Below are 26,916 nucleotides of genomic sequence, written 5' to 3' on the forward strand. Positions count from 1 at the left end.
TATAAAAAACTTGTAGGAACAAAACACAAATCCCTATCGGAGTATCAGTAAAGGAAGAAGAGCAGTAGAAACCAAGGAGGAAAACTTAGAGAAAGAACACCATAGAAGAGCATCCTGAAAGACAAGGAACCAAAAGTCCAAGATAACCCATACTGCCAAAAGTCCAAGAAAGGATGACTAAAATTAAATTACTGGATTTGGTAATTAAGAACTCGATGATGAGGAAAACAATTCCATTCACAATTGCATCAAAAAGAATAAAATACTTAGGAATAAACCTAACGAAGGAAGCGAAAGACCTATACCCTGAAAAAACTACAGGACACTGTTAAAAGAAATTAAAGAGGACACTAATAAATGGAAATTCATCCCATGCTTTTGGCTAAGAAGAATTAATATTGTCAAAATGGCCATCCTGCCTAAAGCAGTCTGCAGATTCAATGCAATCCCTATCAAAATACCTACAGCATTCTTCAATGAACTAGAGCAAATAGTTCTAAAATTCATATGGAATGACAAAAGACCCTGAATAGCCAAAGCAATCCTGAGAAGGAAGAATGAAGCAGGCAGAATTATGCTCCCTGACTTCAAGCTCTACTACAAAGCCACAGTAATCAAGACAATTTGGTACTGGCACAAGCACAGACCCATAGACTAGTGGAACAGAATAGAGAGTCCAGATATAAATTCAAGCATATATGGTCAATTAATATACGATAAAGGAGCCATGGACATACAATGGGGAAATGACAGCCTCTTCAACAGCTAGTGTTGGCAAAACTGGACAGCTACATGTAAGAGAATGAAACTGGATTACCGTCTAAACCTGTACACAAAAATAAACTCAAAATGGATCAAAGACCTGAATATAAGTCATGAAACCATAAAACTATTAGAAAAAAATATAAGCAAAAATCTCTTGGACATAAACATGAGCAAATTCTTTATGAACATATCTCCACAGGCAAGGCAAACAAAAGCAAAAATGAACAAGTGGGACTATGTCAAACTAAAAAGCTTCTGTACAGCAAAGGATACCATCAGTAGAACAAAAAGGCATCCTACGGTATGGGAGAATATATTCATAAATGACATATCTGATAAGGGGTTAACATCCAAATTACATAAAGAGCTCATGCACCTCAAGAAACAAAAAGCAAATAAATCCAATTAAAAAAATAGGCAGAGGAGCTGAACAGACAGCTCTCCAAAGAAGAAATTCAGATGTCCAACAGGCACATGAAAAGATGCTCCACATCACTAGTTATCAGAGAAATGCAAATTAAAACCACAATAGATATCACCTCACACCAGTTAGGATCGCCACCATCCAAAAGGCAAACAACAACACATGTTGGTGAGGTTGTGGAGAAAGGGGAACCATCCTACACTGCTGGTGGGAATGTAAACTAGTTCAACCATTGTGGAAAGCAGTATGGAGGTTCCTCAAAATACTAAAAATAGAAATACCATTTGACCCAGGAATTCCTCTCCTAGGAATTCACCCTAAGAATGTAGCAGCCCAGTTTGAAAAAGACATATGCACTCCTATGTTTACCACAGCACTATTTACAAAAGCCAAGAAATGGAAGCAACCTACATGTCCATCAGTAGATGAATGGATAAAGAAGATGGGGTACATATACACAATGGAATATTATTCAGCCATAAGAAAACAAATCCTACCATTTGCAACAACATGGATGGAGCTAGAGGGTATTATGCTCAGTGAAATAACCCAGGCAGACAAAGACAAGTATCAGATGATTTCACTTATCTGTGGAGTATAAGAACAAAAAAAAAACTGAAGGAACAAAACAGCAGCAGACTCACAGAACCCAATAATGGACTAACAGTTACCAAGAGGAAAGGGACTAGGGATGGTGGGTTTGAAGGAAGGGATAAGGGGGAAAATGGGGCATTACGATTAGCACATATAAGGTAGGTGGGAGGACACGGGAAAGGAAGTATATACAGAGAAGACAAGTAATGATTCTATAGCATCTTACTACGCTGATGGACAGTGACTCTAATGGGATATGTGGGGGGGACTTGATAATGGGGGAAATCTAGTAACCATAATGTTCAAGTAATTGTACATTAATGATATCAAAATAAAAAAATTAAAAAAAAGAACTCAATAATGACCTTATAACTGGAGCAAAGTCACTGAATGATGTGAAAGAGAATAACTATGCAATGGGGCAAAAAAATTTGAGTTGAAAAATGAAAAGAGAATGTAAACCCCTCTTTAAATAGTTTAAAATTATTTTACCCATCACAGAAGGAAGACTCTGTTCTTTTGCAGCACCTGTGTCAACAGTACATTGTTCCAGTAATTGAGTTTCCAACTCCCTGAAGGTAAAAAAAAAAAAAAGTCAGAGGAATTAAAATATTGCAACTGGTGTCTCTTTCTTATTTAATATTTATTTTACATTATAGATTATGATGCCTTAAATAAAAGATGAACATACTCAACACTAATAGAGGAAAGGAATGAGTAACATTAAATGTATATATTACAAGCACTCTGTTGGTCACTGTCAAAAAATTAGCATCTGTTTTATGCAAAGGTGAAGCAAATGCACTAAATGCTAAGAAACTTACATATGAAGAGCTTTTCCTCCTAGGGGCAGGGCTCCCCAACAATTTAGTACTGGGATTCCTTCATATATCTGTAGGGTCGTCAAGGGTATTACTATTTTAGGAGATAAAATGTGGTTTCCTTAAATATTCTCCTCACCTTCTGCAGTATTGTTTTAAGTCAGCTTTGGTGGCAAATTCTAATTTATTTTTAAAAGAGTTACAGAAAAATCAGTCTCTTTTCGTATGCTTCTCCAAAGAAAAATGCTAAACACACACATTGAATTCATTTAGTTAGAACTGGGATTTCAATAAAATAGCCACTGGCCACATGTGGCCAGTTTGAATTGAGATGAGCTATAAGAATAAACTTGGCACCAACCTTAGAAGATTTAGTAATAAAATCTATGAAAACTATAATTTTTTATAGATTTTATGTGAAATATTATAATGAATATACTAGGTTCACTAAAACACTGCTCATTTCAACTCATTCATTTGTACTTTTAAAAATGTAGCTCTTAGAAAAATGTTGAATCACATAATGTCTCACATTATGTTTTTATGAGCTGAGAGAACAGTGAACAATATCAAATAGTGTACTTGCTACCTTATTTTACAGTGTGTTTTTTTTTTTGCTGATGTTCTGTAAGTACAGTGCTTATAAAAAGGAAAAAGTATATTTGTAAGAGAATTGGCTCTGGAGACAGACATAGATTTATATATTGGCTATATGCTTATATGACTTATATGACCTTGGGCCAACTGTCTATCCCATTTCAATCTTCTCATTTATATCATGAGAATAACACATTATGTTGCAGGGTTGTTTTAAGACTTTAATACAGAAACACTTTATATTTAAAAAGCTACTGCCTAATTTAGTTCCTTAAGAGCTAATGATTTTTGTTTTCCCTCCCATGAGTATTTCTTTTAAGAAATACACATGTAGATCCCAAACCTGCAAGTCTTGCATTTAGGTACTTCCACTTCTTTTTCAATATATCCATGTCTACTGCACCATTTCTAAGACACATTTACCTATATTCTGCTTAAATGTTTCTAATGAGAAGGAAAGTATAGTTTATTGTCAGTAATTCTACTTTGGGACAGGGTGAATTACTAGGAAATTCTTCCCTAGGAATGATAAAAACTACAGCACTTACAGAGCAAGTTAATATGTTCCAGGTCTTATGCTAAATACCTTATATACATTACCTCACACAATGCCTCTTTGAAGCAGAATTATTAAATTCTTATTTTACAGATGAGAAAACAGAGGTCCAAAGAAATTATTTGACCAACACCATACCACTAGTAAGACGGATAGCTCAGATTTACATTTATGTGTGTATTTGACTCCAAAACCCAAAATCATAAGCCCGATGCCATACTGCCTCAATGACAGCCTCCACAGACAGAAAAAAATGCACTAAGTTTTCCACAGCAAGCCCTTCAACTACTGAAGGCAGATTTCATGTTGCCATTAAGCTTTCTCTGATTTAATTCTATTTCAGTTTCTCCAATTACTCTTTGTATGAGCTTTTCGTAGTACTTGACTATCCTAGTCAACTTCTTTGTCACATCATACTTAGCTGATACTCCTCTTTAAAACTGAACATAATATATATGAGATTTGATCCTTGGAGGATACACTTGGACTAACTCATAATAATTCCTACAAAAAGTAAATTCAGGTCTCATAACCCTGTGTATTTTTTCCACATGGTAATTCATATTTGTAGATGGTAATCCAAAAGAGTTTGATGCAATAAAAACCACTTGTAATATGCCTATTTTAGAGTAAAAACCGCAAAATAAGCTCCTTGACAAAAAAGATACAGGTAACACCAGGCTTTCCCTATATCCACAATCTAGGACCATGGCAGAGTTTATCCCAAGAGTCAGAAGGGCCATCAGATGACTTGGAGCAAGCAAGACAGATGGAACCTAGAAAACAACAATAAAAACAAAACCAGAAAGAATATCAAAAATTGAAAACATTTCTCTAACATTTCAAAAATATTTGAAAAATCCAAAAGAATGTCATATTTATTTATTATACTTATTGAACCATATTATGGCACTAAAGTAAGAGCTAACTTGTTAATTTATTTGAATTTACACCCTAATCAAAATAGATTGTAACAAATAAAACACTAAATTGTCTAAGTTATTTCATTCCAAAATGACAATTTATGAAGCATTTTATTAACTCTTGTTCTTTTTTGGAGGGAAAACAAAGGGATTAAAGAAAAAGGAGTAGGGGAGATGGGATTAAAAATGGCATAATAGGAAGGTAAGACAGAAACCTCCTTCTAAAAACACATAAAAAGGAAAATATACAAATGTAACTAGACCTGAAAATGATCTGAAGACTGCAGAACGACCCCTACACCTGAGGAAGGAGAGAGGACCACACAGAAAAGGGTGAGGCAGCCAGCAAAGCCTAGATCGAGTGGATCCCAAGCTCTCCCTCGACACCAGCCTACAAGCAGGAGAAAGAGGAACGGAACAGGGAGGGTGTAGAAGCCCAGGAGCACTGCACTCCTGGCCCTGGAGATCTGCTCTGGGAACATGAGCCTCCATTACATTGGTTCTGGTGATTATCAGAACTGGACACCAGGTGCAGGTGGAACAGTCTGCAAGGCTGACACTCCAATGAGTGTGGAGGGCAGGCATGCTCCACCAGTCCTGAGACCCAAAGCAGAGGCAGCAGTTTTAAAGATTTGCCAGCAGTGGGATAGGTACCAGAGCAGCGAGGCTTAGACGGAACTCTGTCTTCAGGAGAAAGGGCGGCCTTTCCTAAGCCCAAATGATCAGGAACTCTCGGGAGTCCCAGATGCTCCACCCTCCTTGCTGGCAAAGCAGCCCCGAGGCTCCTCCCTGCATGCAATGCCGACAGACAACCCTCTTGGCCAAGCAGCATCAGATTTTGCTGCCTGGCAGGCAGAGGGAAACCCTCCCAGCTTCCTTGGCTCCATTTCAGCCCAACCAGAGAGGTGCCAAGAGAAGCCAGCCCCAAGAGCTCCTTCCTCCCTGCAGGTGTCCAAACCTGGTGCTGTGCATCTGGCAGCCCTGCCCACAGCAAGCTCAACACAGATTCCTGCACTGACCACGAAGGCAGCAGCTCAAGCAATCTGCCCGCCCAGACTTAGATCACTACAGATGTCAGACAGAAAGGTGCCCCACTCATGGCACACCAACAACTGGGGCACCCACAAAATAGAACGAGGTACTAGAGAGTAAAGAATCTTGAGCTTCTGGGAACCATAGCCAACTTCTTCATAAAGTTATTACTTTTTAGACCAGAGAGCACAGCAGAGACCTCTAATACAAAGAAAGAAACACAGAATCCTTGACAAAATGAGCAGGCAGAGAAATTTGATACAATCAAAACTGCAAGACAGAACTCCAGAAAGAGGGCTAAGAGAAACAGAGACCACCAATCTTCTTGATAAAGATTTCAAAATATAAGTCATAAACATGTGCACAGATTTACAGAAAAATATTCAAGATCTCAGGGAGGACTTCAACAAAGAGACAGAAAACCTGAAAAAGAGCCACTCACAGCTGAAGAATACAGTATCTGAAATGAAACATACAATGGAGCGATTTAAAAGTAGATTAGATGATGTAGAGAAGGTAAATGAAATAGAAATTAGAGAAAAGGAAAACAAAGAAGCTGAGGAACAAAGAAAAAAAAAGGATCTCTAGGAATGAAAGAATGATATGAGAGCTGAGTGATCAATCCGAACAGAACAATATTTGCATAATAGTGGTGCCAGAAGGAGAAGAGTAAGACAAAGGGACAGAAAGTCTCTTTAAGGAAATAAGTGTTAAAAACTTCCCCAAACTGGGGAAGGAAATAGACACTCAGGTCATGGAAGCACAGAGATCTCCTGATAAAAGGAACCCCAGCAAGACAACACCAAGAATATAATAATTAAAATGGCAAAGATCAAGGACAAGGAGAGTTTTGAAAGCAGCCAGAGAAAAAAGATTACTTATAAAGGAAATCCCATCAGGCTACCAGCAGACATCTCAACAGAAACTCTACAGGCCAGGAGGGAGTGGCATGATATATTTAATGTACTGAAACAGAAGAACCTACAACCAAGAATCCTCTACACAGCAAGATTAGCATTTAAATTTGAAGCAAGGATTAAACAATTTCCAGACAAACAAAAGTTGATGGAATTCCTCACCACTAAGTCAGTATTACAGGATATGTTAAAGGGATTGCTGTAGATGGAAATCACCCTAAGACGAAATAGCTTTCATCAGTGAAAATAAACCCACAATAAAGGTAGTAGACCAACACATTACCAACTAAGTATGAAATTAAAACAAAACAAAAGAATCAAAATCAACTGTACACAAAATCAGTTAAGGGAAACACAAAAAGTGCAGATCATGAAATCTAATATGAAAAATGTGGAGGAGGAAGGAAAACCAAAGTACCTTTAGATTGTGTTTGAAATAAATTAGTAATTTAAGATAGACTATTATATAGTCTAGAAGCTATCCCTGAACCTTTGATAACCACAAAACTAGACTACAATAAATACAGACACAAAATAAATAATTTTAAGAAGAGAGAGAAATCTAATTACAACACTAAAGATCAATAACATGAGAAGAATATAAGAGAGGAAGAAAGGAACAGAGAGAAGCTATAAAAAACAGCAGAAACAATTAATAAAATAGCAGTAAGTACATACCTATCAAAAATCACCTTAAATGTAAATAATTACCTAAAGAACAAGAACAATCCCAAATACATAGTCTAAAAATCATAATTAAAGAAACTAGAAAATGAACAAATGAACCTAAGTCAGTAGAAGGAGGGACATAATAAAGATCAGAGCAGAAATAAACAAAATAGAGAAGAATAAAACAATAGAAAAAAATTAATGAAACCAGGAGCTAGTTCTTTGAGAAAAATAAACAAAACAGATAAACCCCTAGCCAGACTTAGCAAGAAAAAAAGACTGTACACACAGAAACAGATTCTGAAATGAGGAAGAAAAAATCACAATGGTTACCACAGAAATACAAAGAATTATCAGAGAACAGTATGAAAAATTACATGCCAATAAATTGGACAACTTAGAAAAAATGGACAACTTCCCAGAGAAATACAAGACTGACCCAGAAGAAACAGAAAATCTGAACAGACCAATTACTAGCAATGAAATTGAACAAAAACTCCCCCAAAACAGAATTTCAGTTCTAGATAGCTTCACAGTTGAATTCTATGAAACATTCAAAGAAGAGAGAGTACTCATCCTTCTTAAAGCATTCCAAAAAGTAGAAGAGGAGGGAATACTTCCAAACTCATTCTATGAAGCCAGCATCACTCTAATACCAAAACCAGGCAAAGACACACACACAAAAAAATTATGCACCAATATCCCTGAAGAACACAGATGCAAAAATCCTCAACAAAATGTAAGCAAACTGAATCCAAAGATACATCAAAAAGATCATCCATCATAATCAAGTGGGATTTATTCCAGGGATGCAAGGATGGTACAATATTTGTAAATCCATTAATATCATACACCACATTAACAAAAAGGAAGAAAAAAACCACATTACCATCTCAACAGATGCTGAAAAGGCATTTGACAAAGTTCAACAACTTTCATGATAAAACCTCTCAACAAAATGGGTGTACAGGATACGTACCTCAACATAATAATAAACCCAGAGCCAACACGATACAGTGAAAAGCTGAAAGCTTTTCCTCTAAGATCAGGAATAAGACAAGGATGCCCACACTCCCCACTTTTATTCTACAGAGTACTGGAGGTCCTAGGCACAGCAATCACACAACACAAAGAGATAAAAGGCATCCAAACTGGTAAGGAAGTAGTTGAACTCTCACAATTGCAGATGCCATGACACTATACAAAGAAAACCCTGAAGAGTCCACCGGAAAACTATTCAAACTAATAACTGAATTCAGCAAAGTTGCAGGATACAAAATTAATACATAGAAATGTGTTGCATACTATATACTGACAATGAACTAGCAGAAAGAGAAATCAGGAAAACAACTCCATTTATAATTGCATCAAAAAGAATAAAATACCTAGGAATAAACCTTACCAAGAAAGTGAAAGACTTATACTCTGAAAACTACAAGATATTCATGACTGAAATTAAAGAAGACACCAAAAAATGGAACTCTATCCTGTGCTCATGGATAGGAATAGGAATAATTAATGTCAAAATGGCTATCCTGCCTAAAGCAATCTACAGATTCAATGCAATCCCTATCAAAATACCAACAGCATTCTTCAACAAACTAGAACAAATAGTTCTAAAATCCATATGGAAACACAAAGACCCTGAATAGCCAAAGCAATCCTGAGAAAGAAGAACAAAACTGGGGGGATTACACTTCCTAACTTTAAGCTCTACTACAAAGCCACAATAATCAGAACAGTTTGGTACAGGCATAGAACAGACCCATAGATCAATGGGACAGAATAGAGAGCCCAGATATAAACCCACACATATATGGCCAATTAATATATGATAAAGGAGCCATGGATATACAATGGGGAAAAGATGGCCTCTTCAACAACTGGTGTTGGCCAAAGTGGACAGCTACAAGTAAGAGAATGACACTGGATTATTGTCTAACTCCATACACAAAAATAAACTCAAAATGCATCCAAGACCTGAATGTGAGTCATGAAACTCTTAGAAGAAAACAGGCAAAATTCTCTCGAGTATAAACATGAGCAACTTTTCCCTAAACACCTCTCCTCAGGCAAAGGAAACAAAATCAAAACTGAACAAGAGGGGCTACATCAAACTAAAAACCTTCTGTAGAGCAAAGGACACCATCAGTAGAACAAAAAGGCACCCTACAATATGGAAGAATATATTTATAAGTGACTTATTGGATAAAGGGTCAACATCTAAAGTATATAAAGAACTCATACAACTCAACACCCAAAAAACAAATACCCCAATCAAAAAATGGGTGGAACCTGAACAGACACTTCTCCAAAGAAAAAAATTCAGATAGTCAATAGGCACATGAAATGATGCTCCATATCACTAATCATCAGAGAAATTAAATTAAAACCATAATAAGATAACAACTCACATTAGTTAGAATGGTCACTATCCAAAAGACAAGAAATAATAAACGCTGGCGAAGGTGTGGCGAAATAGGAACCCTCCTACACTGTTGGTGGAACTGCAAACTGGTGCAACCACTGTGGAAAGCAGTTGAGACGTTCCTGAAAAAACTAATAATAGAAATACTATTCGACCCAGTAATTCCACTCCTAGGAATTTATCCAAAGAAAACAAAATTCCTGATTTGAAAAGATATATGTACCCCTATGTTTATCTCTGCACTGTTTGCAATAGCCAAGATATGCAAGCAACTTAAGTGTCCATCAGTAGATGACTGGATAAGAAGATGTGGTACATATATACAATGGAATATTACTCAGCCATAAAAAGAAAAGAAATCCTACCATTTGCAACAACATGGATGGATCTAGAGGGTATTATGCTCAGTGAAATAAGCCAGGCAGAGAAAGACAGATACCATATGATTTCACTTATTTGTGGAATATAAAAACAAAGCAAAACAGAAGGAACAAAACAGCAAATTAGACTCACAGACACTGAGAAGTGACTAGTGGTTACCAAGGGTGAGGGGAGTGACCGGGAGTGGTGGGGAGAGGAAGAGGAAATGTTGAAGCACTGTGATGTACATTTGACTTAAAAAAAAGATACAGTGGAAGTAATATTAAAAAAAAAAAGAGGTCTAGGAACAAAAATTCAAAGATGCTAGATTGAAAAAATAAAGCGATGCCTCTACTACCAAAATGAAATACAGAAAATGAATTCTCAATCTTACAAAGTTTATAAGATAAAATTATATATTTTAAACATAATACAGCAGTTCAAATTCAATTGAGGAACTACAAAAATACTTAGTTCTGTGTGACATTTTTCAGTGAGATTTGGCAGATCTGGTGGCACCAAAATATCAGGTAAATATTCAATCAAAACACAAAAGCCCATCACAACCAAATGGCAAACAAAGTATTAGCTATTCCCTTATCTAAGTAAAAATAGCAGGTACTCTAGTCATATAGAAGATAAGGTTACAAACACAAACACAACTAAACTCTAAGTTGGAGTGTAAATACAGAGATTCAATTATTTTATTCAGGTAAAAGTTGATCTGGTTCTTGTTTTGTTTTGTGTTCTCTGCAAACCAAATTCCTAAATCTATGATAACAGTACATATAGAATACAACAACAACAAAAAAAACAGTACATACAGGAGGGTATGTAACCTGTTTCTTTATGCTTATCTTACTAAACTATAACTTAAAAATATTAATTGCCCTTATCTCACAAAAACACTGTGATTTTTTAATATATTTTGAGTTCAGTAGAATATATAAAAAATATTTATATGTCCTTAATTTCTTACATACTGGACACATTTTATACAATCTTCTGGTTTCTATTACTAAAAAATACCTTAAATTCCTAAGGCATAGATTTTTAAAAATTTAAATGATAAAGATTCTGATCTACTATGAAATATTATCATCTTAAATCAAAGACCAAAATTAAATTTTGGTCTTTAAAATAAGCTGGACTCCTATAAAATGAAAGCTACAAATCATATTACTAATATCAAGGTGTAGGTCATTGTTGGCACTGTCCACTCACTCTATGGGAGACATTAGTTGAATATTGTATTCAGTGGCAATATAAAGCCTAAAATGGAAGAAGTGAAGGATTTAGAACAATCAGCATAAATAAACAATGGAAACTAGGAAACTAGAAAGATTTAGAAGAAACATATCATATACTCCACCACGCAGAATATGCCTTCTAATTCTGGAGATAAGAAGTCCCCAAACAGAAAAACCTACATTAAATTAAGTAAGTAACAACAATGTCAATAAGAAAACACCTTTAATTATTTAAGTATTGGATAAAATGTTAATTATGCAAGAAATAACCATAGGAAGAAAGTGGTCAATTTCAAGAGGCTTGAGTTTATTCTGTCATCTGGTTCCTCAAATACATTGTATAATTTATACAATGAAGAAAATAAGATGAGGACCTCTTAGTTTAAGCTTTGAGTACCTACAAACAACAACAAAATGAAAGACACGTACCTCAAAATATTTGAAAAGAACACGAGTGAGTGTCTCTCTGAAGTGAGAAGGACATAATACTGATTCAATAACCACAACTCGACGGTCTCTGGGATTCACCAACAGATGCCTGAAAAGTGATAGCTTTGTTTTTAAAAGTAAATAAAAGTTTCTATTTGTTTTGGGACATAATATAATTTGTTACAAATATAGAAATGGTACTCTTTTGGCTTAAAATGCTTTATTACAAAGGTATCTTCACTTTATTACCCAGCAACAGTCATGTTGCTGACATTATATGCCATGCACTGTCAGGAACTTTCTATGAACTCATTTATAGCCTACTATGAATAGTGACTTGAGACATTCAAAAGGTTATTTTCTTTTTTCAGGTTACAAAAGTAACAGATGCTCTACTACCGTAATAGTGACTGCAATGGTGGGGGAGGTGAGGACTTGATAATATGGGTGAATGTTGAAACCACAATGTTGTTCATGTGAAACCTTCAAAAGACTGTTTACCAATGATACTTTAATTTAAAAAAAAGTAATAGAAGCTCACAAAATTCCAAATATAATAGAAGTTTATACCTTGGAAAATCAAATACCTTATACCTCTACTACCCAGAAACTACCACTTATAGCAGTGTGTGTATTTTCATGATTGCGAATTTGTATGCATACATTTATACATTTTAACAGACATACTCATTCCATAGATGTTCTGTAATTTTTTTCAATTATCAATATACCTAAGATACCTTTCTGTATCAGCTGCTATAGATACAGAATATTTTTAAAGGCTGTATAGTGTTCACTATATGGATGTACAATAATTTAATTATCCAACCCTTTATTAATGGACATTTGTTTTCAGTATTTCCTTATGCTTTCCAGTTTTCTAGTCTTCATATATATATTTTGGAAAACACAAAATAAGCAAATAATAATGCCATTGAAAGTCAACTTTTTTTTTTGCATCAGATGCAAGACAACCAAGTATCACTATGATTGGCATTAGGAAAATGTAATCTTAAGAGCTGGGAAAAAATACAAACACAATTACAATTGCATCTTACCTGAAATACAGTATGTGGATGAACTCCTTTAGGTAAGAATATAATTCTTCTGTATTGATATTATATTGAACAACTTTGACAGGCTATAAAAAATTTAAATGATTTATTAATTTGCAAACCATGCTTATTTATTTTACCAATACATTTTCTGGTAGTATGTCAAAAGCAATTTGCATTGAGAATAAATACAAACATTAAATATAATCACTTAAATTGGGAATCTTTAAGAAATGGCATGTCTATGATGACAAAAGTTTTTGGTTTGTGGGGATAAAAGTGTGCCCATAGTAGAGAGCTATGCTCATTTACATTTTCCCTTCATTTGACTTACCATTTTGGCAGGATTGATGAAAATCAGCATAGATTAAAATGCATTAAAGGGTTCCTCAAACACTCCATCCTTGGTTCACTCCCTGTTCATTACTCCCAAAACATTGACACTTTTCCTTCTGTAACATCATCTGACTTGAGTTACTTGTAAAACGTCTGTCTTCCCCATTAGACTACAAGCTCTATGGGGCAAGAAATATTTTTGGCTGGTTTACGATATATCTCCCTTGAAGTGATACAGTACCAGGCAAAAAGCATGTAGCTCATAAATACATGTTATAAAAATGAAAACATACATTAGCACTAAAGCAGTATATGCAAACACTAGCAAATGGGGGGTGCTAAGTTAACACTAACAAGGGCTTCACTTATGATCCTCAGAAAGCTGTAAATACCCTGATGCATCACTGGCAGACCTCTCTTTATATACTTTTAAAGGAAAGACCATCAGTTCAGTTAATTTCTTGATTTTATGTAGTTTAAAGATACAAACCATGTACAGCTGAATGTAGATTAACCTTTAAATGTATTTGTCTTTTTAAGATGAAGATAAAAGCTGAAAGAACTAATAAAAGTGCCAATGACAGTGTTAAAGTTCTAAGTCCAATCAAACTTTAATCTATCTAAAAAAAACACAGTAACACAAATTATTATAAAAAAATGAACCATCACATTTTGAATACCATACCACAGATATCTATTTCTGGTTTGCCCAAGAATTTACAGAAAATTTGGAAATCAATTAAATAATGCCCTACTGAGTATAACTAACATATTTCTGAATTAGTATATTTGATATGCTAATCTTAATGATGTATCCCAATACCAAATATAAATTGCTGTACCAGTCTATTTTGCTACATGTGCTTTTACAGAACCAAATATACTCATATTCAATTGTTAAATAAGGGAATAGTGTCTATATAACATGAAATCTGTATTAGTTCATATTAGGCAAGAGGAGCTGAAATTATGATAGCAGAATTATAATGTTCATCAAGAAAAAGAAAGTCATCAACTCAGTGGCTGCAAAGATGGGCACCTTTCAGATCTGTTTTTTAAAAGTTTAAATGATCCTCTATGCCTGGGGCTCCCTTCCCAGAGTGGACCCTCTTCTCTTGACCTTTTATGGGTTGCACTGCCCTCTGGTTCCACCTTAACAACAGCCCCACTGGCTCAAAGCTCACTTCCCTCTGCATTGCCTTAGTACCCACTGACCAACGTTTTCAATCCATTATTTCATTTTATTTTTAATATCCCCAAGAGACCCTCCAGCCACACTCAGTTGCAAGCCAAGCTATTCTGACTTTTTCCTGAGGTATCAACTAATATTTTCTCTAGCGCTCTGATTATAAAGTTGCATGGGCTTTATGTATTCTGTTCCAACCCTGTTTTTTGCATAAGTCTGCTTTTTTGTTTGTGATCAGAGAGAGAGGTTTTTCAGGAATGCAAATATTAAGTTAAAACAGAAACATCTGTATTTAACAGGTGAAACACAAAATTATTCTTCCTATTGTTCTACAATTCCTAATCTGCCACATTAGCTTTGGCAAGAGGCTTTTTTTTAAGCAAGTGTTTTTCACAGTTCTTTGGATTTTTGCATTACAGATAAAGGAATGAAGACCTGGCTTGCATTTCCAACAGGGTTAGAATAAAATTATTCTATAAGTATATGCTAAGAGTCATGAAATTATTAAAGTTAAAAACTTTCTCATATTATATGTATACATACACACACACACAGAGTATACATATATATATTTACATAAAATGTACAGAAAAGGCAAGTCTATAGAGAACATCTAGTGGTGGGCTACGGGTAAGAATGGGAATTAACTATAAATCGGCATTAGAGATCTTATAGGGATGACAAAAATGTTCTAAAACTGAACTGTGATGATGTTTGTACAACTTGATACATTTACTAAAAACTGAATTGTACACCTAAAACAGGTGCATTTTATAGTATGCAAAATTAAACTTAAATATTTTTAAATGTTTTTTTTTGGAACAGAGTCATAAATTATATGAAGCACTGTTCTAATCAATCTTATTTGCAGTCATATTAAAAATATTTTATAATACAGTATTTATTTTCCTAATTTGTTAAAAAAATACCTTAGGCATTCCAGCTTTTTTAATCACACTAGGAATTATGCATCTTGGACCAGTTTCTCCAGCAAATCCACACCTGCAAATAAATAGAAAATCAAAACATTTAACTTATTATAACATTCTTTCTATACTTTTTTCACAGAAACAAGTTTTTCTGTATGTTTCAAAGCAGTGGTTACAAAAACATTTAGAAACATCTCTGATGCATTCAAAGGGACAAAAAAATATGGAAAAGTTACTATCATCTGTTAGTAATTGTATATTAAAGGTAAAAAAAAATACTCAAATTGGTGATACCAACTGGTAATTGTGTATTAAAGTCTATTTTGCTACATGCGTTTTTACAGAACCAAATATGCTCATATTCAATTGTTAAATAAGGGAATAGTGTCTATATAACATGAAATCTATATTAGTTCATATTAGGCAAGAGGAGCTGAAATTATGATAGCAGAATTATAATGTTCATCAAGAAACATCAATAAAAAAAAGTCTCAAATTGGTGATACCAAAATAAACCAGTATGTTATCTTAGGGCATCAAGTACTTTTTTTTCAGTTTTAAATTTTACCTGAATTTTAGGCAACACATCTCTATAACCTAGGATCCGTACTGCATTATGTTAATTCATTCATGTAATTCGTTATTCGTAATTCCATTATAATTTATCATTATATTACACATAAAACAGATCAGTATGGAAGTATTTCCTTTCAGTTTTTTTTAAACAATGCACATTTGAGTTATAATCACACGGTTTATACTACATCATGAACTCATACAATAAGCTTCCACCCATATTGTCTTCATTGCTATCATTTTATAAACTCCTTTTAAAAAAATGATTAACTTTTTTTTTAGTCTTCAAGTATTTCCATTTATGTTTCCTATTAGTAAGACAAAATTTTGCTCAAAAGTTTACAGAGAATGATCACAATGTAAGTTTAAGCATTATCTCTTCTTTTCCCATATAGTTTTCAATGCTGCTCTCCTACCCCCAAACAGTTCTCTCCACTTTTGACTAGTCATATCTCCATGTTTACTTGGACCAGTGCTTCTCAAATTCTCCAGAATGCAAACCACTGGTTGGCTTAAATTCCTTTTACTTCATAAATTCATCTTACCACCTTCCTGTTGTCTTCGCCAATAATCATCTTCCTGTACAGTAGCTTTCTGCTTTTAATTTCCTCAACATATAGCCAAAGTAATTATCTTTGGGTGTAAGTCTCAAGGTATATATTATGCTGTTAAGATAAATCTTTAAAAATAAATAATCAAATATAAATAAGGGAGGATTTTGCATAGAACACTAAGAAAGCATCATGAACTAAGGCCTGTATTTGATCCAATTGTGGAGCCCAGAGGTCCAATTCTTAAATAGGTCTTTTGGCCACTTATTCAACAAAGTTATTAAATGCATACTATATGTTAGGCACTGTTCAGATATATATAAAGATTTTCAAATGTTTCCATTTCAAATACATACAAGGTGCAATTCTGGCTGTCACTTTCCTCTCTGGAGTCCAGCACAAGGGCTCTTAACCTGAATACAATGAAGGACGACTGTGATGGTCCTCCAACCCTTGCAACTGTGTGCAAACATTTTGACACGTTTTTGTGGCTTTCATGTGATCGTCAGAGGGATTTATGCCATGCAAAAGGCAAGTGTTTACAAGTTGTCTTTTAAAACATATTAAATTTCCTAAGAGATTGTGGGGCGGGTAGGGGTGTGTGCAACACAGGATCTCAGTAGTCTTATTCATAGGGTTTCACCTTTTTATGTGTTTAGTCTCCCTAATATGACTTCCTACTCTTGGAGAGCAATGGCCTAGTCTCAAACATATTTGGATTTCCAGAACGAACAGAAGCTCCATTCAATACATTTTTAATGATGGAGAACGTCACCAAGCGTTACAGTTCAGTTGCGACCTTCGTTAGCAGACAAGCTTAGGTAAGCGGGGTCTAGGTCATCGCTGTCATCCTGCGCATGAATGATTCCAAAGGGTCCGCTTGGCTTGAGGTGACGACCCAAGGCGGCGTAGACAATTTTCCCAAAGCCTCCTGGGCCTCTATCGGAGTCAGAACCTGATCGCTCCACCGGATCGCCGGGATTCACACCGGCCAAAGTGGAAATAATGACAGTCGTTTGCGGAGGAGGTGGGGCCAGGGAGGAGTGAAGACTTGGCAGCCTGGTGGGCGAGCCTGTGATGCGGACCCGGGCTAGGCTCGCACCTCGGCCGCCCGCCCTCCCCTCCGGGCGACCGCAGCCGGCGCCCTGCCACTTACTTGGTAAATGCCTCTCCCAGGTCTATCACGACCGCCGTTTTCTCCCCGCCGCTCCCTAAGCCCTCGTACAGCGGCATGGTAGTAAAGAGGACCGTGAACAGGAACGAACTGACGCCTGCACCGATGACCCCCGGCTCTCCGGGGCACAGGCCGCAGCAACGCGTGCGGGCGGTGGCGACGGCTGGGGCCTCGCGTAGCCAGGGCGCTCTGGGACCGGGCTGTCCCAGGCTGTGCCTCACCCCGCGTCAGACTCAAACCCTCACGGGAGTCCCAGTCCCGAGGACTAGTGAGGAAGAGACGCAGGGGGCCGCTGACCTGGGAGCAGGAGGCATGGAGGGAGGGGCGAGGCGGTCAGGAGCGTCGGGCGCCCCGATGGGGCGGAGCCGACAGCCCGGGTCCTTCCCTCAGGACACGCCCCCAAGTGGCGAGCAGGCCCGCGGCTTGCGGTTCGCTCGCGGATCTAGTCTCTGGTTACGCAGAGGCCGGCGAGCAATGACAAAAGGCCAAAAAACTGATTCGTGCAGTCTTGAGGCAAATTTGCTATGCCAGGTATTTTGCCTATTGTTTACGTTTCGCAAGAAATACCGAAAACAGGTGTTATCTTATCTGTGCTAACCGAAGCTCAAGAGAGCTTAAGTAACATTCCCAACGCTCCACTGCAAAGCTGGGATTGGACCCCAAGACTATGATTTTAAAGCCTATAATACCTATGCTTTAGAGAGTAATGCGTACTGATGTTTTAGAGAACAATACGCACAACTTGGTAGTCATTCCGCTGAAAGTTTCATTTTAGTGCAAAAGTAAGAGGTGAAAGTAGCATCTATGAATCTTTATGGAGGAACAGTCAGAATGGTTTAATAGAAGGAAATTGAACCAAGGGTTCCTTTTTAGTCTAAAACTGAGGAGCTGTGTAACCCGAAAAAGTTAGTAAATATTTCTGTGTCACTATGCGTGCACAATTGGAATTCTATTATATGGACAGTGTACAACTTCACCATTTCATAGCTCTACTTATTTTTCTGCTGAAACTGCCCATTGAAACGAGTTAGTGGGCAAGGTTGTCGCTCTGTGTCTGAGAAGATAGGAAGAGAAATGACTTATTTTCCCCCAGTATGTCGTCTTAACCTGCGTAGGTGCCTGAACCTCCCCACAAAGGGTAAGGTCTTTCCTAATAAAAGCTAAGGCTGTTCAATGCATTCATGAGGACAATGTAATAGTAGTAGAGTTCACTGATCAGTGATCTTCCAAGATCACAGAAAGCAAGTTGCCTAGAGGTAAATTGAAGTTGTGGTAGGGAAGGAAACTTCAGAGTGGGAAGGGACTGTTTGCTTAATAGGATCAGAATGGACCCTTTACTCAGGTTTAAATTCTGTTTCTGCTACCTTCTGTGAAGTTTCTAGTACTTCTGATTATCCATGTTCTTACCTGTAAACTGCTCTGCTCCTTTATAAGGTATTCAGTGAGGATCAAAAGAGATTATATTTGTGAACTGATTTTGGACCTCCAAAGTATTATTACCATCCTGTGTTTTCCGTGACTGCTCACCAGCTGTATTCGTTTCCTAGGCATGCCATAACAAGAACTACAAAGTGGGTGGCTTAAAACAGAAATTTATTCTCTCATAGTGGTGGAGGCTAGAAGTCCTTGATTCAAGTATTGGCAAGGTCATTTTCTTTCTGAAGGCTCTAGGGGAGGATCCTTCCTTGTCTCTCTAGGTTCTGGTGCTTTCCTGCAAATCCTTGCTCTTTGGCTGATAGATACAGCACTCAAATCTCTGTCTCTGTCACCTGGCTGCCTTCCCTGTGTCTCTGTGTCTTCATACGGCATTCTCTTCCCCTTGTTTTCACATCATTTTCCTTCTATGCATCTCTCTGTGTCAATATTTCCCTCTTATAAGAATACCAGTCATTGGATTAATCAGCGCTGATCCTAACCCAATATAATGTCATCTTAACTTGATTGTATCTACAAAGACCCTGATTCCAAATACGGTGACGTTTTAAGGTTCCCAGTGAGCAAGAATAAGCTAAAAATCGTTTTTACAGAAGCCCGACTCTTGCAGCAGCTTGGTATAATGGACCTGAGTTTAAGTCCTGGCTCTGTGACCTGACCTCAGGCAATTCTACTCAACTCTGGGCCTCAGTTTCCTTATTTGTAAAATGAGGACGATGTACAAGTGCAAAACCAGGTTGAACTGAAATCTGCATCCCTTTACCTAACACCTCTTATTCTCCCTACTTTTGTTTCCAAGCTCAGCTTTCCTATTCTAACTGTTCCTCATTTTCATAGTTTTCAGTCCACTTGTGAGCTCATTTACCCACTTTGGAATTTATTTATTCTGTTAATGGACCTGTAAATTACCCAATACCCAAGATATATCTGGAGAGCTCATACTGTGAAAGGGCTCAACTCTTGCTCCAGCTGCTGTGCTTTATTAACTTGTAGCAGTGGGTTTCTTTTATTTTAAGTAATATTATACTATTGATTCAGTTATCTCTTGCCTCGCAAAGGAAAACCTAAAGTGTACCTGAATTGGGGCTTTATACCTCTTTCTGTTAAATTTAATCTGGCTAGTTTTTGTCCATCTTTCCAGCCTTTCTATAATATTCAAAAAAAAAATCCAGATCCTTTTGAATCAAGAGCCTGGCATTAAACGTATTAAATATAGTGCCACCTGCAAGTTTGATAGGCATACTTTTAAGGTTTTCATTCTTTTAATAAACACTTATTGAGGGCCTATTATATGCTAGGTCCAGAAGTTATAAGAATAGGAAAGATTGGCCTCTGCTCACAGAATATATTGGGGAGATACACATATAAAGTAGTAAGTGCCATTCTGGAAATATATGAAAAGTATTAAGGGAGGACAGAGGACGGAACCAATCAACTGCTTAGAAGTCAGGGCAGCTCCAGAGAGATGTTTATTCATCCATTCTTGAATTCAAGCAGATGCTCTTTTAGGCACTGGAATTACAAATAGAAAGCAAATTACTAGCCTCAGGAGCTTATAGTCCCATTTATAGACAAATAAACAAACTTTTGAAACTATTGATCAGGGCTAATGCTTGGATGAGCATGGTGCTTTAGAGGCAGAGACCAGGGAGCAACTTGAAATTATTCCAGGGAAGGTGGGAATGGGAATACATAACAGAGGACACAATACATGAACTATCTCTAGAAGCTTAGTAATAGTTTTCCAATGTAGAGCTACAGAGAGAGCATTACAGTTTGAGACAACTACATGGGGCAAGAGTTTATAAGAATTCGATGAGGCTACAGGAGTAGTGATATGCTGTCTATCGGCAAGAAGTGATGGATACAAATCATTACACCCCTTACTAATAAGCTGGAGAGTTTGGACTTTATGCTATAGTTACTAGTCACCATTCAAAATACATATAGTAAGGGAAAGACAGTGTTGTATTTGTGTTCAATTTTGATCAGTTTGTGTTGACTTCTTTTGAAGCACGATAGACCAGGATGAAATGGAAAGGACTGAGATTGGTGGTGAGAAACTAAGTTACAAACTGTTGCAAGAGTCCATGTGAGAAATGATGACTGTTAATTAGTGAATAATAATGCATATGAGACAAATTACCTTTAAAATGTTATGCATTATGGTTTCTTACTTCGCTGATGGACAGTGACCGCAATGGGGTGTGGGGGGGACTTGATAATATGGGTAAATTTGAAACCAAAATTTTGCTCATGTGAGACCTTCGTAAGATTGTATATCAATGATACCTTAGTAAAAAAATGTTATCTATTATGGGAAAAGACATAATTTTATATTAATAACAATAAAATTGCAATAAAGCATTTATTACAATTTGAAGCTGTCTTTCAAGCACTGTCAGAAAAATATTTAATACTCTGATGAAAATTAAATGTTTAATATTTAATCAACTGAAGGGGAGCTTTATAGTTTCAATTAGTGCCTCCAAATTAATCCTTTCTAAAGTAGAAGATTTAATTAGAACTTAAGCTCTCATTTTTAAACTTCTTCCATTTATGTAGCCAAAATGAAGATACTAACTAGCCTTTGTGTCCATATTGACATACTGTTCATTCTCAGTCACCAAGTCCTCCGCAAAACTAACAATTACTTATTGTCTCTGGGAATAACTCACTTTCTTTAACTGGGAAATGATGTTGGGTTCATCTGGGCAGGTAACCTAATATTAGGCTTCTTGAATGCACTGTAAAAGCTTTTCAATGTTTGGTTAATGAAGAAGAATTTTCATCAGCACCAGTGACTCAGGTAGCTGCATTTATAGCCAGAGACCTGAAAGTATCCTAGGCCCCTCTCTTTCAATTTTTTCCCATCTAATCAGTTGCAAAATACTTTACTGTGCTTACTTTAAACCTTATTTTGTCCATTCCTGCTCTGTAGTCAGGATTATGACACCAGCTATCTTAACTGGTCTCTCTGTCCTCCTCAGAGTCCATTGTCTGATATAGTTGACTGATCACTATAAAATGCAAATACAATCATGACACTCCTTGCTTAAACTCTTTCAGTGACTTCCTGCAGTTTTCATGTAAAGCAATAGTTATTTCAGCCTGCCAGCAGTTTCCCAAATATATCCTTCTGCTCCATTCCTCCTGTATTGTGCCTACAATGCTTTCTTTATCTACTTCTTTTATCTTTGTCTTTCCAAACTGCTGAAGAACCACTCCCTCTGAAAAGCTTTCCATGACCCCTGACCTATTAGTTTGTTTAGATCTTAATCTGAGCCTCCATGGCATTCAGTGTACATTACAGCACATTAAAATATTTTTGTTTAGTTTGCTGTTGTATCTGTAGTGCCTAACAGAGCGTCTGGTATATGATAGTTTCTAGACAAATATTTGATAAGTGGCTAACACTTATTATTGCAAAGCAATCTCTTATTTACTGTGCCTTCATCCTGTGGGCAGGGAGTTTGTAGACCAGCACCTGGTATAGGACTGAGTATGAGCAGGCACTCAGTAGTTTTTTGAATGGATGACAGTGGCATGGAAAGGTGGCCCTCTGAGCTGCTTCTAGCTCACATTATAGCCAGTTGGCAAGGGATAGTAGGACACTGCTGTAGACTCAGTATGTAGCTATCCCTCTGCTTGCTTGACCACAATAGTGCTTTTGAAGCTGACCTCTCAAAGAATATTTCATGCCACATCTCATGAATGCTTATGGCACATTGTAATAAAACTTCAAATAATGAACCAGAGCTCACAATGAACTGGAATTACGGTGGTGTGTCCCCTTTTAAGAAAGAGAAGTAATACATGAGGGATTAGTACCAGGCACTGTGTTAAGGTCAGGACATATTTGGGCTGATTTATCACACTCTTCATTCCTGTAGAACTACATAATGAAAATGTATTGCTAACCAAGGTCCTGAACCATCAGTCACAGACTCCCTTAGTATAGCATATTAAAACATAAAAGGCCAAGAAAATAGACAAGTATTTAATAAAGATTTTAATCATCCATTGAGCATAAGAGTATTTGTTTGCTAAACTTGCATCCTACTATAAATAATTTTTATGCTGTACACACATGGATGGGTAAAAATGTAAGTTTTCTGACTTCCCACATAATTACCTCAGTCTAGAGTCAGGGTTGGGATAGACCCTAAGGATTTGGATTTTTTTGTGTTGTTGCTAAAATGAGAGAATGAGGCTTTTTGTCTTATTATTTTCTTCTGTTTCAAATAAAAGTTTGGTATTTTGCTCTGAGAGAATAGAATAGATAAAAATAGCTGGATAGATCTAATTTTTAAAGAATAGATTCACAGAAGAATGACTTAATATATCTATCAGTTACAGTTCTGTTAGCCCAAGTACTTGTTTGCATTCAAGGCAACTATGGAAGGAACTTATTCCTTAAGTAGCTGACATATACATAGTAACATGGTTTTGTTGAAGCATCAATAAGAAATAATAGTGCGAAAGAAAAAGCTATTATTCGGGAACTTTTGGTAAATCGTGCATTTTTATTAGTAGAAAATTCCTCTTTTATGAACAATAGCTATTATTTCTTGATTATCTAGTACATGCAGGCAAAAAATCCTCATTAGTTGACAAATGAAAAAAAAATTCTTCCTCAGAGAGGTTCAGTAACTTGTATAAAGTCATACTACTTGAATGTGACAAAACCTGGAATTGCTTTTCCTATTGCTCCATGCTGTTTTGAGAAAAATGATAGCTAAATTATAAATGTGGACATCAGGCATTCCTAAAGGGAAAAAATAATCCAGAGCCAAAACATTTAAATAAATGTGACAAGATGTTTCTAAAATTAAACAGTGCATTGAAGGGTGTGATTTGTTCAGCTACAGAGAAACTATTCCCAGACAGTCTAGATTATGTCTCTAATCAATATGCTCAGTGAGAGAAAGATTCCACTTTTTAAAAAAGATCCCAGACATTTTAGCTGCAAATAGTTAGTCATTTCATAACCAAATGGGGACCGTAATCCTTTAACGTCCATATGGCATGTTTTCACAGCTAATTTTTGCATTCCCTTTAGTTCTTTAAATCCCATACCATCCCAACAAGATCACTTGGCAATGTGAAGAAGTGTTACCATGTGTGTTCTGTCAGGATGTGCAAGAAGTCCTTATCTGACAGAGGTTTGTTTTGCCATTAGAGTTTATTGCTTATAAATTCAAATAACAGGGACAAAGACTGGAAATTCCATATTAAGCAATTATTGTTAAACTATTTCAGATGTAATTGTGGTATTGTGGTTATGTTATTACAAAAGAATTCTCTTGTAGAGTTGCATGATGAAATATTTATGGATAAAATTATATTTGGTGCCTGAGCTTTGCTTCAAAATAATAAAGAGGAGGCAGATTTAATTTGTGGATGGGGCAGATAGATGGTTGTTGGGCCTGGGTGATGGTTACTTGGGTTTTTCTTTTACACTGGTTTGCATACTTTTGTGTTTTATAAAGTAAAACATAAAAAACTAAAAAACAGAAAAAGGATTAAAGATGGCAGTGTGAGAGGAGAGACAGAGGCTTCCTCCTAAAACTGGATACAATTAGAAAATATAGTTGGCACAACTAATCCTGAGAGAGCAACAGGAAAGAGGATGGTGCCTGACTGCATACACCAAGAGAAAAGAACAGACCTCACCAAACGGGGTAATGTACCAGAGCTGTGGCAAGGTGGGACACAAGCCCCTCCCCCACCCCAGCGCACCGGCCGGAGGAAGAGAAACAGAGCAGGGAGGTAGTCGAAGGCTTGGGATGGCTGAATACCTAGCTCCAGAGATCTGCGCTGGGAGCACAAACCTACATTTCATTGTGCTTTCATCATACTCTTCGGATTCTGGAGTTGAAAAGCTGGGACAGGCGGAGTTCCTAGGGAGACGGATTTCGGCTGCTTGTGGAAAGTAGGGATCCTTTCACAGGGATAAGCAAAAGCTTATACCTGTGTGCTCGGCCCACTAGTTCAGGCAGTGGAGACAGGCAAACTAGCCAGGAAGCGGGGAATAGGTCTTTCCTCCCCCGAGGCACCAGTACCACTCCCCTGTGACACGTGACACTGCTTCAGGGGGTGAGCAGCTCCATAATAGAGCTTCTGGACACTAGATGGCGCCACATACATATGAACCACCAAAGGAACCTGGTCCAGAGTAAAATTATTAATACAACGTCCAAGAAAGATTTAAATGATATGGACCTCGTGACTTCCTGAAAGGGAGTTCAAAATAAAAATCATAAACATGCTAAAGGAGGTGCAGAAAGACATGCAAGAACTCAGGAATGAATTCAGGTCGGAGATCCAATCGTTGAAGAGCATGATGGAGGGTATTAAAAGCAGGTTGGATATGGTGGAGAAGACGATTAATGAAATAGAAACTAGAGAAGAGGAATACAAAGAAGCTGAGGCACAGAGAGAAAAAAGGATTTCTAAGAATGAAAGAATATTGAGAGAACTGTGTGACCAATCCAAACGAAACAATATTCGCATTATAGGGATACAAGAAGAAGAGAAAAAGAAAGGGATAGAAAGTGTCTTTGAGGAGGTAGTTGCTGAAAACTTCCCCAGTCTTGGGAAGGAGAAAGTCTCTCAGGCCATGGAGATCCACAGATCTCCCAACACAAGGGACCCAAGGGAGACAACACCAAGACACATAGTAATTAAAATGGGAAAGATCAAGGATAAGGAAAGACTGTTAAAAGCAGCCAGAGAGAGAAATAAGATCACATACAAAGGAAAGCCCATCAGGCTAACATCAGACTTCTCATCAGAAATCTTACAGGCCAGAAGGGAGTGGCATAATGTATTTAATGCCATGAAGCAGAAGGGCCTGGAACCAAGATTACTTTATCCAGCAAGATTATCATTTAAATTTGGAGGAATTAAATAATTTCCAGATAAGCAAAAGCTGAGAGAATTTGCCTCCCACAAACCATCTCTACAGTCTATTTTGGAGGGACTGCCATAGATGGAAGTGTTCCTAAGGTTGAATAGCTGTCACCAGAGGTAATAAAACCACAATAAAGAAAGTAGAACATCTAATTACTAAGCAAATGCAAAATTAAATTAACTATCCACAAAGTCAATCAAGGGACAGACAATAAGTACAGAATATGATACCTAATATGTAAAGAATGGAGGAGGAAGAAAAAGGAGGAGAAAAAGAAAAGAACCTTTAGATTGTGTTTGTAACAGCATACTAAGTGAGTTAAGTTAGGCTCTTAGATAGTAAGGAAATTAACCTTGAACCTTTGGTAACCATGAATCTAAAGCCTGCAATGGCAATAAGTACATACCTATTGATAATCACCCTAAATGTAAATGGACTGAATGCACCAATCAAAAGACATAGAGTCACTGAATGCATAAAAAAAACAAGACCCATCTATATGCTGCTTACAAGAGACTCACCTCAAACCCAAAGACATGCACAGACTAAAAGTCAAGCGATGGAAAAAGATATTTCATGCAAACAATAGGGAGAAAAAAGCAGGACTTGCAGTACTAGTATCAGACAAAATAGACTTCAAAATAAAGAAAGTAACAAGAGATAAAGAAGGACATTACATAATGATAAAGGACTCAGTCCAACAAGACGATACAACCATTATAAATGTATATGCACCCAACACAGGAGCACCAACATATGTGAAACAAATACTAAAAGAACTAAACAAGGAAATAGAATGCAATGCATCATTCTAGGAGACTTCAACACACCACTCAATCCAAAGGACAGATACACCAGACAGAAAGTAAGTAAGGACACAGAGGCACTGAACAACACACTAGAACAGATGGACCTAATAGACATCTATAGAACTCTACATCCAAAAGCAACAGGATACACATTCTTCTCAAGTGCACATGGAACATTCCTGAAA

The 26,916-nt window shown here is 36.8% G+C and overlaps 2 protein-coding genes across 5 annotated transcripts in view; one reads left to right on the top strand and one right to left on the bottom strand.

Annotated features, from left to right (window-relative positions):
* ACTR10 (actin related protein 10) overlaps positions 1-17,871 on the bottom strand; it is a 32,004-nt gene extending 14,133 nt beyond the window's left edge. Inside the window, exons 1-8 of one of the 2 annotated variants that reach the window (XM_073242341.1) lie at positions 17,555-17,599; positions 15,272-15,344; positions 13,155-13,335; positions 12,824-12,906; positions 11,766-11,874; positions 4,426-4,533; positions 2,608-2,675; positions 2,276-2,355 (exon numbers count right to left, since the gene is read on the bottom strand). In XM_073242341.1, coding sequence (XP_073098442.1) covers positions 2,276-2,355; positions 2,608-2,675; positions 4,426-4,533; positions 11,766-11,874; positions 12,824-12,906; positions 13,155-13,184 — 478 coding nt within the window. In that variant the 5' untranslated portion in view covers positions 13,185-13,335; positions 15,272-15,344; positions 17,555-17,599. Of the gene's footprint in view, positions 1-2,275; positions 2,356-2,607; positions 2,676-4,425; positions 4,534-11,765; positions 11,875-12,823; positions 12,907-13,154; positions 13,336-15,271; positions 15,345-17,554 lie in introns of both variants that reach the window. The other variant, XM_017677575.3, reaches the window with a different exon arrangement.
* A 97-nt stretch (positions 17,872-17,968) lies between these two features.
* The window catches only part of ARMH4 (armadillo like helical domain containing 4), a 179,310-nt gene continuing 170,362 nt past the window's right edge, over positions 17,969-26,916 (top strand). The window contains exon 1 of one of the 3 annotated variants that reach the window (XM_037007073.2): positions 17,969-18,103. The gene's annotated coding sequence lies outside the window, so the exon portion shown is untranslated. The remainder of the gene's footprint in view (positions 18,104-26,916) is intronic. The other 2 variants (XM_037007076.2, XM_073242340.1) reach the window with 2 other exon arrangements.

This window comes from Manis javanica, chromosome 8, assembly GCF_040802235.1.
Source record: "Manis javanica isolate MJ-LG chromosome 8, MJ_LKY, whole genome shotgun sequence".
Taxonomy (NCBI): Eukaryota; Metazoa; Chordata; class Mammalia; order Pholidota; family Manidae; genus Manis; species Manis javanica.